The 17003-nt window shown below is 39.1% G+C and overlaps 1 protein-coding gene across 4 annotated transcripts in view; it reads left to right on the top strand.

The window, feature by feature from the left end:
- The window catches only part of DHX40 (DEAH-box helicase 40), a 45089-nt gene extending 28292 nt beyond the window's left edge, over positions 1-16797 (top strand). For all 4 annotated transcript variants that reach the window (XM_021703889.1, XM_044921342.1, XM_021703890.1 and 1 more), the window contains 6 exons: positions 7795-7909; positions 8560-8668; positions 9810-9904; positions 12351-12420; positions 12921-13149; positions 15503-16797. In XM_021703889.1, coding sequence (XP_021559564.1) covers positions 7795-7909; positions 8560-8668; positions 9810-9904; positions 12351-12420; positions 12921-13149; positions 15503-15642 — 758 coding nt within the window. In that variant the 3' untranslated portion in view covers positions 15643-16797. The remainder of the gene's footprint in view (positions 1-7794; positions 7910-8559; positions 8669-9809; positions 9905-12350; positions 12421-12920; positions 13150-15502) is intronic.
- Positions 16798-17003: the final 206 nt, after the last annotated feature.

Genomic DNA, 17003 nt, shown 5'->3' with positions numbered 1-17003 from the left:
CAGTACTGGAAGTAGAAGGTCAGGTATTGGTTTAAAATTTTTTTTTCTTTTAAAGATTTTATTTATGTATTCTAGGGAGAGATAGTGCACCTGCGTATGTGCCTGCCTGCGTGAGCAGAGGGGAGGGGCAGAGGGAAAGGAAGAGAGAGAATTTCAAGCAGACTCTACGCTCAGCATGGAGGCCGAGGCCATTGTGGGGCTCGATCCCACCACCCTGAGATCATGACCTGAGCTGAAACCAGGAGTTGGTCGCTCATCCGACCAAGCCTCCCAGGTTTTAAAATTTTTGTTTAGAATCTTCTGTCTGTGGATGGATTGTTGACTCAACTTTTTAGCTTTTTAGGTTGTTCAGGTCTTAGGTTATTTGTTTGTTTTTAAGATTTTATTTGTTTATTAGAGAAAGAGAGCACGAGCAATGGGGAGGAGCAGAGGGAGATGGAGAAGCAGATTCCCTGCTGAGCAGGAAGCCCGATGCAGGGCTCTATCCCAGGACCCCGGGGATCATGACATGAGCCAAAGGCAGACACTTAACCAACTGAGCCACCCAGGTGCTCAGGTCTTAGGTTTTAATTATGTGTTCTTTGTTTTTTTGTTTGTTTGTTTTTGTCAAGTCCTTGCGTTGGTTTTTGGTATCTTGAAGGCCTTTATTTGGGACCTACACTTTAGGAAAACATTATTTGAAAGTGAGCTATATTTGTAGGCACTCAAGGAAAAGGGAGACTTCCCTTTGTTAGCCTAATACTTGGCCTTAGATATCTGTGGACATAGATCTAACGCTTTAGAATATTCAGATAATATAGCCAGTAGGAATATGTCTTATATTCTGTACTTTGATATGGTGAGGTGTTTTTTTTTCTTTAAAGATTTTATTTATTTGAGAGAGAGGGAGAAGCAGATTCCCTGCTGAGCAGAGAGCCCGATGCAGGGCTATCCCAGGACTCTGAAATCATGACCTGAGCTGAAGGCAGACGCTTAACCTACCTACCCTCAGCCACCCAGGCGCCCCTGGTGAGATATTTTTGATTAAGTCTTATGTTTGTGAAGCACTTGATGTCAGTCATGTTAATGGATATGAAACATGCATTACCCCCAAAGCACTAAGGTAACTCAGAGATTCAGCGTTTCTAAATTCCACAGAATGAAAATGCAACTATAAAATAGCAGTAGCCTTTTCTATTGTTATGTCAGATATAGGATTGAGGTTTTTTTCCCCTTAGATACTGACCTAGGCCTCTTTTTTTAAAAATAGGTAGTACATAGGGGCCTGGGTGGGTGGCTCAGTCGGCTAAGCGTCTGCCTTCAGTTCAGGTCATGATCCCGGGGTCCTGGGATCATGACCTGAGCCGAAGGCAGACGCTTAACAACTGAACCACCCAGGCGCCCCTATCAAATATATTTCTATGTTAATAGGCCCAACAACACAATTTTATCGGTAATGTTTCATGCAATTTCTTTTTAAGTCACATAAGGGGACATAATAGAAGAAATAATTATACTCTCGGGGTGCCTGGGTGGCTCAGTTGGTTAATAAGCCTCTGCCTTCGGCTCAGGTCATGATCCCAGGGTCCTGGGATCGAGCCCCACGTCGGGCTCCCTGCTCAGTGGGAAGCCTGCTTCTCCCTCTCCCACTCCCCCTGCTTGTGTTCCCTTTCTCACTGTGTCTCTCTCTCTCTCTCAAATAAATAAAATCTTAAAAAATAATAATAATAATTATACTCTCTTTTTTATTTACCTACATGTTTACTTTTACCAGTGCTCTTTTTCAGTGTCAAATTACTATCTGGTGTCACTTTCAGCCTGAATAACTTCCTTTATTATTTCCAGTAAGTCAGGTATGCCAGCAATGAATTCTTTCAGGTTTTGTTTTCTGGGAATGTCTTTATTTTGCCTTCATTTTGAAAGATCATTTTACTGGATATAGGATTCTTAGGTGACAGTTTCTTTCAACACTGTGGATAAATATACCATCCCACAGTCTTCCAGCATCCATCATATCTATTGAGAAATCATCTGTTAATTTTATTGGCATTCTCTTGTGCATAATAAGTCATTTTCCTTTTGCTGCTTTTCAGTATTTTGGCTATTATGAGTCTGGGTCTTTTTGCTTTTATCCTACTTGGGGTTCATTAAGCCTCCTCAATGTGTAGATTAATGTTTTTCATCAAATTTTGGAATTTTTCAGCCATTATTTCCTTAAAATTTTTTCTACCTCTTCCTCTTCTTTCTGGCAGTCCCATTATACAAGTGTTCATGTGCTTAATGGTGTCCCACATGTCTCTGAGACTGCTCATTTTTCATCGTTCTTTTTTTTTCTCTGTTCTTTGGATTGCATAATCTCTCTTGATCTATATTTTGCTGATTCTTTCTTCTTCCAGCCCAAATCTACTATTGAGCCCCACTTAGTGAAGTCTTCCTATTTTTTATTGTACATTTCAGTTCCAGCAGTCAGCTACTGGTTGGTTGTAGGTTGTACTTAATACCTTTAAGCTAGTGATGTTTGCACCCTTTCCTGTTGAATCAGTGTTATGTGGTTTGGACACTGCTTTCACGGTTCAGAGTTTATGAGTTTGTCCTGTGTTCAGCCATAGACCAGAGGCTCAGATGTTCCCTTTCCTTTTGTACCTCCTCAGAAGGTACAACCTTGGAGATCTGCATAGTCTTTCAGAACATCAGGACAACTATGGGTTTAGCTGGTTTCTCTGATCTTTCTGTTAAGTTTTTGGCCTGCCTTAATTTCTTGCTGGTCTGCCTCTAATGGTAACAGATTAAGCTGTTAGTTTCCACTGATTGCTAGCTGATTGCTCTGTTGTTTTTGACAGTGCCCTTGGGGCATAAATTACTCTATAGTCTGATCCAAATAAAGTTGGGCACCTTGGCAGGGGGAAAGTATTGCTGGTTTTTAATAGTGTTTGTTTCTATCGTCTTCTGGGAAGAACCTCTGTGCTGTGGAGCAGGAGCTGGGAGTTGATTGGGAATGGATGGGCTCTTCACTGGCTGCCCCACCAAGATCCTCCCTATAGAGCAGAAGCTTGAAGTGGGAGGTGGTGGGAACTGGTGCTTTGGTTACCACCACTGCCCAGTATACATCTTCCTTAGCATAAAGCTTGGTGAGATGGCATCTGTGACTGCCAAAAACAAAAACAAAAAAACAAAAACAAAAACCTGGTATAGCTCTAGGAAACTGGGAGTAGTGGGAACTACCACTCAGCTGCTGAACTCACTAGAATAGCTTTTCTGCAATCCAGAGCTGTAAGGGAAGGGAAAGCAGTAATTCACAGTCATGAGCTGTTGGGCCTTGATCCTCCTTACAGAGTAGGAGCTGGAGATGAGGGAAAGGCTGCCACTCTCTGGCTGCTAAGCGCTCTGGAATAGTTCTTCCACACAGAACTGTGGGGGTAGAGTGTAGTTCCTACTCGAATGTGATCCTTCCTTCCGTTCTTACTGAAGTACATAGATTCAGTCAATCTCCAGAGACTTTTGAATGATTGTCTTTGGTAATTTTGACTGGCTTAACAGATGTCTGTCTGGGACAGAGGTTTCACCTAACTCCTCACATCACCATTTCCAATATATGTACATAGTTAAATATTCAAACACTGCACAAAGAATTAAGTGAAAAGTAAGTCTTCCTCTCCTAAAGATGTCCTTAGGTCTGATTCCTAGAGGCAACAATTGCTACCGGTTTTTTCGTCATAACTTAGAGAGATACTTTGGCATATATATATAAAATTAATTTTTAAACCTGGATCATGAAGAACTTTAGCTGCTGCAAAATGCAGCTTCAGGATTTGAGCATGTGACTTGCTAGGATCTTGTTACACCCAAAATGTGTATTGGCTTTCCAGCTGCTTCTATAAGCGTTTGTAGTCTTTATAGGTTAAGCAGTCCTTTCTGGCTTGAGTCTTGGAGATCACCTAATTTAGTTTATCATATACTTACTGGTAAAACTGGATAGTATTCTCACATCTAACACTAAATTAAGATTATAGATATCAAGATGATCACACTGTCAACATTTTTAATGATCTGTCTTTTGCTGTAGTAAACTGTATCCAATATCTGCTAGTATAGATGTTGTTTTAAGTCAGACAGTAGAGTGAGAGCTGTTAAATATTTTTTAGGTGGTAAAAAGCATTGCCTTAAAATGGAACAAATTTAAAATAACACTGGGTTGATTCTGCAGTCTTTAATTATGTTAATTGTGACATTTTTAGAAATAAAGGGCATTTTATGTGCATGTGACACTTGTGGTTTTATTCCCCTGTTTCAGCTCTGAGGACTTATTATTGAAATCCTCTGTTTTGTTTTCTGTTTGATTGCTATATAGAAAAGTATTGAATTATCTTCCCAAATGGAGAAGTTCAGCTGATGCAACCTTGTTTTACTGCTTCACCTTGTTACTTACAGTTCTTGCTTCAGTAGATCTACCTATTTGCAAGACATAAAACTGATAATAGAATTTCATCTGGGGACGGGGTGCCTGAGTGGCTCAGTCGTTAAGTGTCTGCCTTCGGCTCAGGTCGTGATCCCAGGCTACTGGGATCCAGCCCCGCATCGGGCTCCCCGCTTGGCAGGAAGCCTGCTTCTCCCTCTCCTACTCCCCCTGCTTGTGTTCCCTCTCTCGCTGTGTCTCTCTCTCTCTCTCTGTCAAATAAATAAATAAATAAATAAAATCTTAAAAAAAAAAAAAAAGAATTTCATCTGGGGAAAGATAATAAAGAAAGTGATGAGTCTACTGGAAGGTAATTAAAGATGGATAGTCAGACTGTTGTTTAGCGGATAAACTTGCTGAGATTGTAGGAACTGTGTGTGATATGGGTTTTGACTTTCCTATACATATCCTGAATTTACTATGGGACTTCTGCCTGTTTTAATTTTAATTAATTAGATTTTGGAGGGGGAGAGTCAGGGAAAAGGAACAAAATAATGTTATCTGTTCTCTTGACTTTGAGAATAATGGAGGAAGAGACAAAGAGAAGGTAGCAACGTGGGATGGACATCCAGGGAAGCGATATGCTCTCTACATTTTTAAAAATGTGAGCAGGTAGCCACTGTAAACAACAGGGATCCAACACTAACCATGCAGAGTTAATCTTCAGAAAATATGAGCTGAGCTTAAAATTGTAATCTACACTAAAAGTTGTTGCAGTTCTACTGACCTTTTAATAAGAGATGGTAAGCCACCTGTATAAATTATGCTAGGAGGTATTATAGCCAAATTGAATGGTTGGCTAGAGGCAGAGAAAATAAGAACTGAGCCAAGGTAGGAAGCTTCTCTGAGGCTTTATAGCCCAGGGGTCTAAGGCAGCTGGTGCTCTACATTTCTATAGAAGGAAACACAATTCAGGGATCCAGGGGCCCCTGTCTGATAGATAGACTTGTTTCCTAGTGTTGGGAGCCGGGACAGGGTGATGCTCAAGTCTAGTGCAATTTGACTTTTGGCATAATACCTTTTGGGCAGTGGTGATTCAGTACTTGAAATTAAATGTTTTGGCTTAAAAATCGGTTTCCCTGAGTGGTTCGGGAGATGGGAATTGTATTTTCACCTTGGCAGGCCTGTTTGTATGGTCTGTAATTAATCATATTCTCCTTTTGTCTCTAGCTGCTTCCTTCATTTGTTACCTAGGTAACAAAGGTGGAAGCTACTTAACGCCTGGGATGAAAGACTTTTTATCTTCATGAGTGTTTTCTTTAATCAGATTGCTTTCCTCCTAATACCAGAACTGCTGCTTTGCAGATTCACATCGTAGTCTATATAAGTGCTGCTCTCTAGTATCAGGCATCGTGGTGCCTATGCTAAATCTAGTTGTGATGGGTATACTGAAGGAATAGGAATTGTGGTATGATGTGGTAGAATGAATGAAGGAACCCTAGGAAATTTTGAAAAAAAAAAAGTGGAACTGAAAGAAATTTAGCTTGGGTAAAGTACTATGTGGGGAACTTGGGCAATCAGAGAGCATATCAGTGCTGAGTGGGATTGGGTCCATGTCAGTAACAGATAAATCTCAAAAACATAATGTTGAGCAAAAGAAACTAGACACATGAAGTACATTTATACAAAATTTAGAAACAGGCAAAACCCTTCTGTGGGGTTAGAAGTCAGGATCTGGTTACCCTTGTGGAGGGGAATAGATAGTTATTGGAAGGAGAGCAAAAAGAGGGCTTCTGGATGCTAGTCATATTCTGTTTGTTGATCTGGGTGTTGGGTATATTGGTATGTTGTGTTTGTTAACATTGAGCTATGCAGTTATGACCTGGTAGTTTTCTGCATGCATGTTTTACTTCAATATAAAGTCAAAAAAAGGAAAGAAAAGCTTGTAGTAGTTCAGTTCTGCTTACATGGTAGTCCTGTCTAATTGCCCTTAATTAGGAACTGGATAAATAGGGACTGGTTAAATTGTGTTATGTTCCTTATACCCCTGGGGATACAATGTAGCTATTTTGAGAATGAATATTTCTACATGTACTGACATGAAGCCATTATTAAGTAAAGGAAGTTTCAAAACATATAACCCATTTATGTAAAAATAAACCATCATATGCATACGCTGGTATATACATAGAAAATATCTTGAAGGCATCAGGGAAATACAAATCAAAATCACAATGAGATACCACCTCACAGCAGTCAGAATGGCTAAAATTAACAAGTCAGGAAACCACAGATATTGGCGAGGATGGGGAGAAAGAGGAACCCTTTCTGTAGGTGGGAATGCAAGCTGGTGCAGCCACTCTGGAAAACAGCATGGAGGTTCCTCAAAAAGTTGAAAATAGAGCTACCCTATGACCCATCAATTGCGCTACTCGGTATTTACCCCAAAGATACAAATGTAGTGATCCGAAGGGGCACCTGCACCCCAGTGTTTATAGCAGTAATGTACACAATAGCCAAACCATGGAAAGAGCCCAGATGTCCATTGACAGATGAATGGATAAAGATGTGTGTGGGTGTGGGTGTGGGTGTGTGAGTGGGTGTGTGTGTGGGGGGGGGTGTGATTATTACACAACCATCAAAAAAATGAAATCTTGCCGTTTGCAACGACATGGATGGGACTAGGGGTATTATGCTAAGCAAAATAAGTCAGCCAGAGAAAGACAATTATCATATGATCTCACTGATATGTGGAATTTAAGAAACAAGGCAGAGGATCATAGGGCAAGAGAGGAAAAAAATGAAACAAAACGGAACCAGAGAGGGAGACAAACCTCGGGAAACAAACTTAGGGTTGCTGGAGGGGAGGGGGGTAGCAGGATGGGGTGGCTGGGTGATGGACATTGGCGAAGGTATGTGTTGTGGTGAGCGCTGTGAGACTGATGAATCACAGACCTGTACCCCTGAAACAAATAATACATATGTTAATAATAAATTTTTTTAAAAAATTTAAAAAACATAAAAAAAAATATCTTGAAGGATGCACATTCAGTAATTAATAGTGGTTAGCCTTGAGGATTAGTTTGTGGGTAATGTGACAAAGTGGTAAATGTTGAACTTTTACATAATTTTTTTTACTGTGAACATGGGTTACTCTTATAATCAAACTTAAAAAATAAATTCTAAATACCATTCTAAAGGCAGATGTATTGGGAGAATTATTATTACTATTCTGGTTAAATATCCAATAGAAAAGGAGTTGTGGGAGTAATTAGAGCCCCCCACCCCCCAGAAGAGTTAATATAGTTCACTCTGTTCCGCTGTAGATGATGAGGCAGATTTTAATGACTTTGAGTAAACAAAGTGATTGTAGGCATTTGATGTAAAGTATAACTAAATTGCCTCTCTGATTGTCATTTTAGTTGATCCAGAGTACCAGAAGGAAGCAGAACAAAGACATAGAGAATTGGCAGCTAAAGCTGGAGGATTTAATGACTTTGCAACTTTAGCTGTCATCTTTGAACAGTGCAAATCAAGGTATGTGGAATAGTTCTATGTACTAGAAAGTTGTCAGTTTGAAATATAGCTCCAATATGTGTTTACTGTGTGACTTTAGACAGTAAGATTCAGTGGGGGTACTGTTGACCTCAAGGTATTTTTGTGAACATTAGTGAGATTTATCTATGTCAGGTGACTGTTACTAAGTAGGCATTTATTATATAGTATTAGTTCTCTTCTTTTTTCTCTCCCTAAACCTTTCCTGAAGATGACCTTATAGAGTTTTGGTTCTGTAGAAGTAGGTTAGATGTGAAAATGATTGTATATATTTGTTAAAGCATCTATGTATAAGAAGAAATTCATTTATAAATTATTTTTAATTCACTCAGAGGCACCTGCATTAGTTTTTTCAAATTCCTTAAAGTGCTTTCTCAGTAATTGGACAAGTCTCATAAAAGAACTGACTGTTGCTTATTTGTTTCTAGTTTTATAATAGAAATGAAAATGTTAGACTGTCTTTTTGTTTTTTGGTTTTTTTAAGTAAACTCTGTGACCAATATGGGGCTTGATCTCATAACCCCGAGATCAAGAGTCACATGCTCTACTGAGTGAGACAGCCAGGTGCCCCTGTTAGACTGTCCTTCTCTTATAGAAGTTATTTTCAAGATACCAGTATTTTTGTTTTGCAGTGGAGCTCCAGCTTCGTGGTGCCAAAAACATTGGATTCATTGGAGATGCTTATTTTCTGCATTTCGTGTTGAAGCTCAACTTCGAGAACTAATCAGGAAGCTTAAACAGGTAATTATTATAATGATCTTCTCTTGAGTAGCATTTTGGCAAGATTCTCAGAGTACTGTCCCCCAGCTATGGAAATTATGAGGTGTTCTGATCTCTGATTTGTAGAAATAGGCCCCATTTCTAACTGTGAGTACCAAGAACTGTTACCTCTTTATCCTTTGGGGGAGGTTCTTTTCCTGGTCTTGTGTGGTTGCCTTACATCTATATGCTAACCAGTGCTCAGCTGAACACTTGTGGAGGCCCTTCTGCAAATCTCTGGAGTTTTGTCTCTATCAAGTTCTCTTCTCTCCTGAACTCTTGGCCTGTGAACTCTAGTCGTCTTAGTCTTCCTGGACTCTCAGCTCTTTCTCTCTATGTTTTTTAAATTCTTTAAATTTTTTTTAAAGATTTTATTTATTTATTTGACAGAGAGAGAGAGAGAGCACAAGCAGGGGGAGCAGCAGAGGGAGAGGGAGAAGCAGACTCCCCACTGAGCAGGGAGCCCAATGCAGGGCTTGATCCCAGGACCCTGAGCCGAAGGCAGACGCTTAACTGACTGAGCCACCCAGGTGCCCCAGCTCTGTCTCTTTAGCTCAGGGAGTTCTCCAGGTTCCACTTGGGTTTTTCCTTCCTTGAGCCTTCATCCAGAATCTCTCTCAAGGTTGACTGTAAGCTGGGGCAGTCATTGGGCTTACTTCATTTATTTCCCATACTTCATTTATTTCTCAGAGATCACTATCCTTTATTGCTTGATATACAGTATTTTGGAAATCATTATTTCATATGTTTTGTACATTTTTGGTTGTTTCTAAGGAGAAGAGTAAATCTGAGCTCTCTTTTTTTTAAGATTTTATTATTTATTTATTTGAGAGAGAGTGCGATCGAGGGGAGGAGCAAAGGGAGAGGGACAAGCAGACTCTGTGCTGTGCGTGGAGCCTGTCATGGGGCTTGATCCCACGACCCTTGAGATCATGACCTGAGCTGAAATCATGAGTCAGACGCTTAAAACAACTGAGCCACCGAGGCGCCCCAAATCTGATCCCTCTTACTTCATATTGGCCAGAGACACAAGTCTCTAGAAATGTGTAGTTTTCAAAATAAAAGATTATTTCATATTATTCTGTGATATTACCACTGTATATATATACTATTATTTCTATAGCAAAGTGATTTCCCAAGAGAGACCTTTGAAGGCCCTAAACATGAAGTACTACGAAGATGTCTTTGTGCAGGCTATTTCAAAAATGTAGCTCGAAGGTAAGCAATATGAGCTTGAGAAATGGATAAGAAATACTACTGTATTTGACTACAATGTTGAACTATTTAATATTAAAGATTGATGATTTATCTAAGCCCTGTGATTATCAGGACATCAATTACAATGACTACCATAATTGTCACTTGTGTAGGGGGAGCTGCAGTGGCTCAGAGTGGGATATTGGCGCTCAAGTTCAGTAAGAGGGAGTTTGTAGGATTCATAGAACAGTTTGTAGGATAGCTGTCTAGCATGGGGGATCAGCACCTAAGTTTAGTGACCAGGGTTTTCTTGCAGAGGGGTGGCTCTATGTGGAGTATGAAAGACAAATATGTTGAGCATGGCATCTCTGAGGAAGAATAGCTTGGTGTGGAGTGTCAGCAATTGAGCAGGAGATGGAAGGCACTCATACGGGAGGTGTTTGGTGTTGAGTTTAGAGTCTGAGTTTAGAGTCTGAGTGTAGTGAGGGAGGGCATCTTCTTAGGGGAAGGGGTAACAATGGTGATGATAGGAGACTCATTATATACAAAGGAATTGATCACATAATTAAATATATTAAAGAAGGGTGAAGGTAGTATTGGAAATACTGAAAGGGAGAAATAGGGGTGGGAAAGTACAAGATGAGCCCAGAACATCTTATTTTGCCAGCAAGCAAGAAGTGATCTATGAGGTTTGAGGCCATGTTAGAAGTACACTGGAGCTAGCCTGAATAGGCCCCGACTGATCCAATATAGGACATTCTAAGCATCAAAATAAATATTGATAGTAATGGATTATATAGCCCATTAAATAAAATGTGAAATCATGGGTCTATGGTCATATAAATTAATGAGTAAATTAAAAGTTTAATGACAAATGGAATTAGTTGAGCACCTCTCCACAAAAGTCTTATTAATTACAACGGGAAAGGGGAAAAGTAACTTTTAATGGAGAAACCTGGCAGATGCTACCCAAATGAAGCCATCAAAGTGAACACCATCAGTAATGAAACAAATCGAAATCATGTTCTTCCTGATAGGATATAATGAAAAATACAGCTTCACTTCTGTGATGTTCTTGCCAAAGATGTATAACCTAAATCTAGTCATCATGAAACAAACAAACTCAAATTGAGGGGCATACTACAAAATTACTATTCAAAAAGCTGTCAAGATCCTGAAGATCAAAGAAAGACTGGGGGAGTATGCCATTATGAAAGAGACTAAGGGGACATGAAAAGTAAAATTAATACTTGATTCTGAATTGGATTCTTTTGCTATAAAGGATATTATTAGGACATTTGGATAAAACTTTATTGGGGTCTGAGGGTTAGATGTTAGTCATGTTCAGTGTTAACTCCCTGGTTTTGATGGTTGTATTATGTATTATGGTCATGTAGGAGAATGTCCTTGATTATAGGAAATATACACTCAGATATTTGTGGATGATGAGGTATAAGGTTGGCAACTAACTCAAATGGTTCAAGTAAAAAAGATTTTTGTACCGTACAGTATATAAACAATTATAATGCAGTCTGATCTGAGTTATAATGGGAGTGTTTATAAAGTATTATAGGAAATCATCTGTGGTGATGATTGAACTAGGGCTAATATTTTGACAAGTTTTTGGAATAACATTTATGTAGGGAAGTATAGAAGAGGATAGAAATTTCTTTAAAAGATTTTATTTATTTGAGAGCGAGAGAAAAAGAGAGAGAGCATGAGCGGGGTGGGGGGAAGAGGGAGGGGGAGAGGTAGAAGCAGGCTCCATGCTGAGCAGGGAGCCCAACGTGGGGCTCAATCTCAGGACCCTGGGATCATGACCTGAGCCAAAGGCAGACGCTTAACCAACTGAGCCACCCAGGCGCCCCAGAAGAGGATAGGAATTTGAAGTTAAGAACATGAATTAGAGAAATGATAGGTGCAATGTTCTAATTATCAGATTTTAGAATAGGGAAAATTATCCCTTTAAAAAGAGATGTAGCATACTATAAAGAACACTGTATTTAAGTCAGAAGACCTATGTTTGGGACTTGCTTTCACCATACATTAACTCTGTGATCTTTAGAAGGCTAGTTGATTTATTTGAATCTCAGTTTTGACTTCTTAATAAAAATGACTTGCTCTCAAAACTCACAGGTTGTTTTGAGGCTTTATTATAAAATCATTTTGGAAACTTTAAAGCACAAATACAATATTATTGTTGATATTATTACTTATTAACCAAAAATCTTTGTACTTAACTGAAATGACTGTTTAGGTTGTATGTAATGAGAAGTTGTATCATTATTTAAGAGGAGTTGGTAGAGAAATTGTAGTGACACTTGAAAAAGTTTAAACTTATGCTTATAACACTTTTTGTGGTAGAACATATTATAATTGTTTATTGTTAGACTTGGTGCTCTACTTATTTCATTGTTTTACTGTTCTTGTCTTTATCCTTTGATTTTTGTTTTGTTTTGTTTTTTAGATCTGTTGGGAGAACGTTTTGCACAATGGATGGGCGTGGAAGCCCAGTTCACATTCATCCTTCCTCAGCAGTAAGTGCCTTATTATTATTAAAGTGTCCTATTTTTTTTTTTTTTAAGATTTTATTTATTTTTGACAGAGAGAGAGTGTACAAGCAGGGGAAGCAGCAGGCAGAGGGAGAGGGAGAAGCAGGCTCTCTGCTCAGCAGGGAGCCCAACGTGGGGCTCGATCCCGTGACCCTGGGATCATGACCCGAGCCGAAGGTAGACGCTTAACTGTCTGAGCCACCCAGGCGCCCCTAAAGCGTCCTATTTTTAATAAAGGAAAGAAATTTGTAAAGGTGTAGGACTAAGTCATGCATAAATGTCTTCTACTTTTCACTTTGAGGGTAAATTTAGCATACATCTTTATTACATAAAGCTGTAAAGGTACTGGTTGGCCCATGCCTTCTGTTTGATTGAAGAATATAGGAATTAATTCAGAGGAGTTTGGGCTGTTAGTATGTGGCTGGTCAAATGTGGAATGAGGCAAGTTACTGAGTTATCATCCTTAAATGAAATCTTTTGTATAGCTTCATGAACAAGAAACCAAACTCGAATGGATCATTTTTCATGAGGTATTAGTTACCACCAAGGTCTACGCAAGAATTGTGTGTCCAATCCGTTACGAATGGGTGAGAGACTTGTTACCCAAGTTGCATGAATTTAATGCACATGATTTGAGCAGTGTGGCCCGACGTGAAGTGAGAGAAGATGCAAGAAGGAGATGGACAAATAAGGAAAACGTAAAGCATCTAAAGGGTGAGTCAGTCGCTTGTTCTAGTGATATAAGTCCAAGGAGCATATATGTCCAAATTCTCATATAATTACAGAAATACTGTTACAGGGCGTAGATTCTGGTTCTGTCTCCTCAGAAAGCAAAGATTGGTCGGGAGTCTCAGACTTCGTTACTTTGACTTCCTTCTTTCCTTCCAGTTAATCATGTTTTCCTTAACTCCTCTGTCCAACATTATTAACAACAGTATCTGTTGAGCTTTTACCATGTGCTAACAACTGGCATTACCCCATTGAGTTTTCACAATAACCCCATGAGGTAAGTACATATCCCCACGTTATAGATGAGGAAATACTTAGCAGTTACAATAATTTGCTGAAAATCCCATAGTTAATAATTCATGAGTCTAGATTTTGAACCCAAGGAAATTGACTTGATAGTCTATACTCTTTTTTTTTTTTTTAAGATTATTTATTTGAGAGAACACAAGGAGGGGGAGCGGCAGAGGTAGAGGGAGAAGTAGCCTCCTCACGGAGCAGGGAGCCCAGTGCAGGACTCAATCCCAGGACCCTAGGGTCATGACCTGAGCCAAAGGCAGATGCTCAATCAACTGAGCCATGCAGGCACCCCTTGATGGCTTATACTCTTAATCATAATAGCATACTGCTTCTCAGTAGTCCTTTGCTATTTTTATTTATAAAATTTTGTGAACTATTACTTCAGAACATCTTTTTTTTCCTACGGGATCTTTCTGTAAAATGTTAGGTCTCTAGTTAGGAGGCATAAACAGTTATACTGAACTAGGAGATAAAGTTTAATTTTCAGCTCACGTATACAAAAAGCTTTTCAGTAAAGCTTTCTGGGCTGATTTTTTAAAATAAGATTTTATGTATGTATGTATGAATGAATGAATGAATGAGACAGAGAGGGCACAGGGTGGGAAGGGGCAGAAGGAGAGAGAGAATCTCAAGCAGGCTCTATGCTAAGCTAGGGCTTGATCTCTCAACCCTGAGATCATGACCTGTGTCGAAATCAAGAGTCGGGCACTTAACACACTGAGCCACCTAGGCACCCCTATGATTTTATAATAAAGGTCAACTTGGGGTGGAAAGACCAATGCCTTTTTTTTTTTTTTAAAGATTTTATTTATTTATTTGAGAGAGAGAGAATGAGAGAGAGCACATGAGAGTGGGGAGGGTCAGAGGGAGAAGCAGACTCCCTGCCGAGCAGGGAGCCCGATGCGGGACTCGATCCCGGGACTCCAGGATCATGACCTGAGCCGAAGGCAGTCGCTTAACCAACTGAGCCACCCAGGCGCCCCAAGACCAATGCCTTTTAAAAATAGATGTGTTGAAATCAGTGGTTGTCAGAAGCTGGGGGTGAGAGGAGGGGCTGACCACAAAGGGACAGGAGGGAATTTTGGGGGTTGAGGATTCTGTCTCTTGAGTTTGGTCACAGACTGTAATGTACTTGTGAAAATTCATAGAACTGTTTACTAAAAAGGGTATATTTTATTGTAGATAAATTATACCTTAATTTTTAAATGAAAAAAAATACATAAACTATACAGCCTCATACAAAAAATTAAGATATATAAAAGATAGAGAAATGTAAATATAGATATCTGCTGATGGATTTTCACCAGCATTACCATTCCCCCCACGATATATATATATATTGTTGTGAAGACCTAACAATATACAACTGGCCAGAAGAAATGAGGGTCATGTCCTCTGCATTTAGTAACATTTATTCATGCCCTCAGCTAGAATTATGTCTAATTCCAAGAACCCATGTTAATTCTCATACCAGTGCAAGAACTTAAGAGTCTAAGGCAGTGGGGCACCCCGGTGGCTCAGTTGGTTAAAGTGTCAGACTCTTGATTTTGGCTCAGTGATGATCTTAGGGTTGTAAGATCGAGCCCCGCATTGACTCCACAATGAGCCTGGAGCCTGTTTGGGATTCTGTCTTCCTCTTCTGAGGCTGATTGATGGAGCAAATTGTATTATCCTTTTTTAACATCATGAGAAATAGAGTGGTAAGGAAATTTGCCCAAGATCTGGAAGAGTCTTTAGAAAGGTAGTGTTTTGTTGCAGTGTATAACTGTACTACATGTTTGAATTAGGGTCGGTTATTCGAACATTTAGGCCTTCATGCTTGCATTTCTTTCTCTCTTCCTTTTCTTCCCCTTCCCCTTCCCTCTTTCTTTCTTCTTCTTTTCTAACCATAGACTTAATTTGTTTCTTTTGAAAGAACAAAATTTAATTTCCTTTTTCCCCCCCCTTAACATTGAAAAATCAGGGCATCTCCTTCTTTTAACACTTCTTGTACTGAGTTTCACGACTAAAGTTTTACTGGATTAATTTGTAATGTTTTCAGATGGAATCTCAAAAGAAGTCCTAAAGAAAATGCAGAGAAGAAATGATGATAAATCCATATCAGATGCACGTGCTCGTTTTCTTGAGCGAAAGCAGCAAAGGTCCCAGGATCACAGTGACACACGGAAGGAAACAGGCTAAGCAGTGAACCCTCCAATTCAGGAAGTAGGAAAAGCGGCCAGGAAATGTGCTTCTACTTTGCCATTTATATCAGACAGCACTACCAAGAGGAAGTGGTCAGCAGCTGTTACTAGCATACAAGCTAAAAGCAAATCCAAGTTCATCAATACCAATAAATGAAATTTTCAAAGAAAAGATTGAATTGCCATTGTCATAGACAATGATATATGAAACCAATGAAAGACAATACATGTGATATTTTCCTCACTTCAGTTTTGCTGGCCTTAACTGGTATCAGATGCTGTCACTGAGATATTTTCAAAGAACATTGAATTGTATTTAATCAGCGTGTATTCCATTTGCATTTGAAGCATTAAAAATTATTTTCCTTAAATCTCTTTAAGGCCTTCTTGTTGCTGTTAGAATAGTATTATATCAGGTTATCAGGTATGTGACCATTTCCTTCAGAAGGCTGAATATAAGAGGTTTTTACTCAGCAATACTTAGATGTCTAACCGTTTAATTGCTACAGAGCTTTATAGATATTTAGAGAAAAGACTTAATCAATTAGTAAATAAGAAAATTGCCTATGGCAAGTTTCTTTGTTGAATTAATATTAATCCTTAAATTGATTTTTCTGGGATTATACAAATTCCTTTTTATATAAAAATATATTGTTTAAAACAGTAGCTATAGCCATTAACCAAAGGACAGATGATATATATATATATGTTTTTTTTTTAGCTGTCCCTACATACCTGTATCAGCACCATGTATGTAGGTGTGACAGTGTTTCAAACAGCCCCTCCACCTGGCCTACTCTCTTGCCTCCAGCTGCTTGGGTAGGACCATTTAAACATCTGTTATGCTGATCTTGAGATGGGAGTTTTTCAAAGCAGCCAACACCACATCACCAGTGTTTCAAATTGGAACCTTGAGGCTAGTTAATATCACACTCAGGCCACACTCAGCACTTGCCCACTCTGTTGTTTACTGCCTTGTATTCTAGTTATTTGTGTATTTGTCTGTCTCCCCCACTAGATTATACGCTCCTTGTGGGCAGGGACTATGTCTTTCTCATCTTTGTATTTTTCATGGCACCTAGCACAGTGCTTTGCACATAGTAGTCACTCAATGTTTGTTAAATAAAGCTATTAGTGTCATTAAAATTCAAAAGGTAGTATAATGTGTGTTTTTAGATATTTTTTGTAAAAATTAAGAATCTAAATTTTTCATAGGTAACTAACTTTTGCAGTTATTTCCTTTGGCATCTAAACAGTTTTCTGTTCAATATTAGAAACTTGAGCCTTTATTGAAAAACCCTGTGAGGACCCAAATCTGTGGGTTTGTTCTTAAGGTAAGGTGAGTGATGATGGTTCCTC

The sequence above is a fragment of the Neomonachus schauinslandi genome, chromosome 15 (genome assembly GCF_002201575.2).
Source record: "Neomonachus schauinslandi chromosome 15, ASM220157v2, whole genome shotgun sequence".
Classification (NCBI taxonomy): Eukaryota; Metazoa; Chordata; class Mammalia; order Carnivora; family Phocidae; genus Neomonachus; species Neomonachus schauinslandi.
This window is presented reverse-complemented; position numbering and strand designations above follow the sequence as displayed.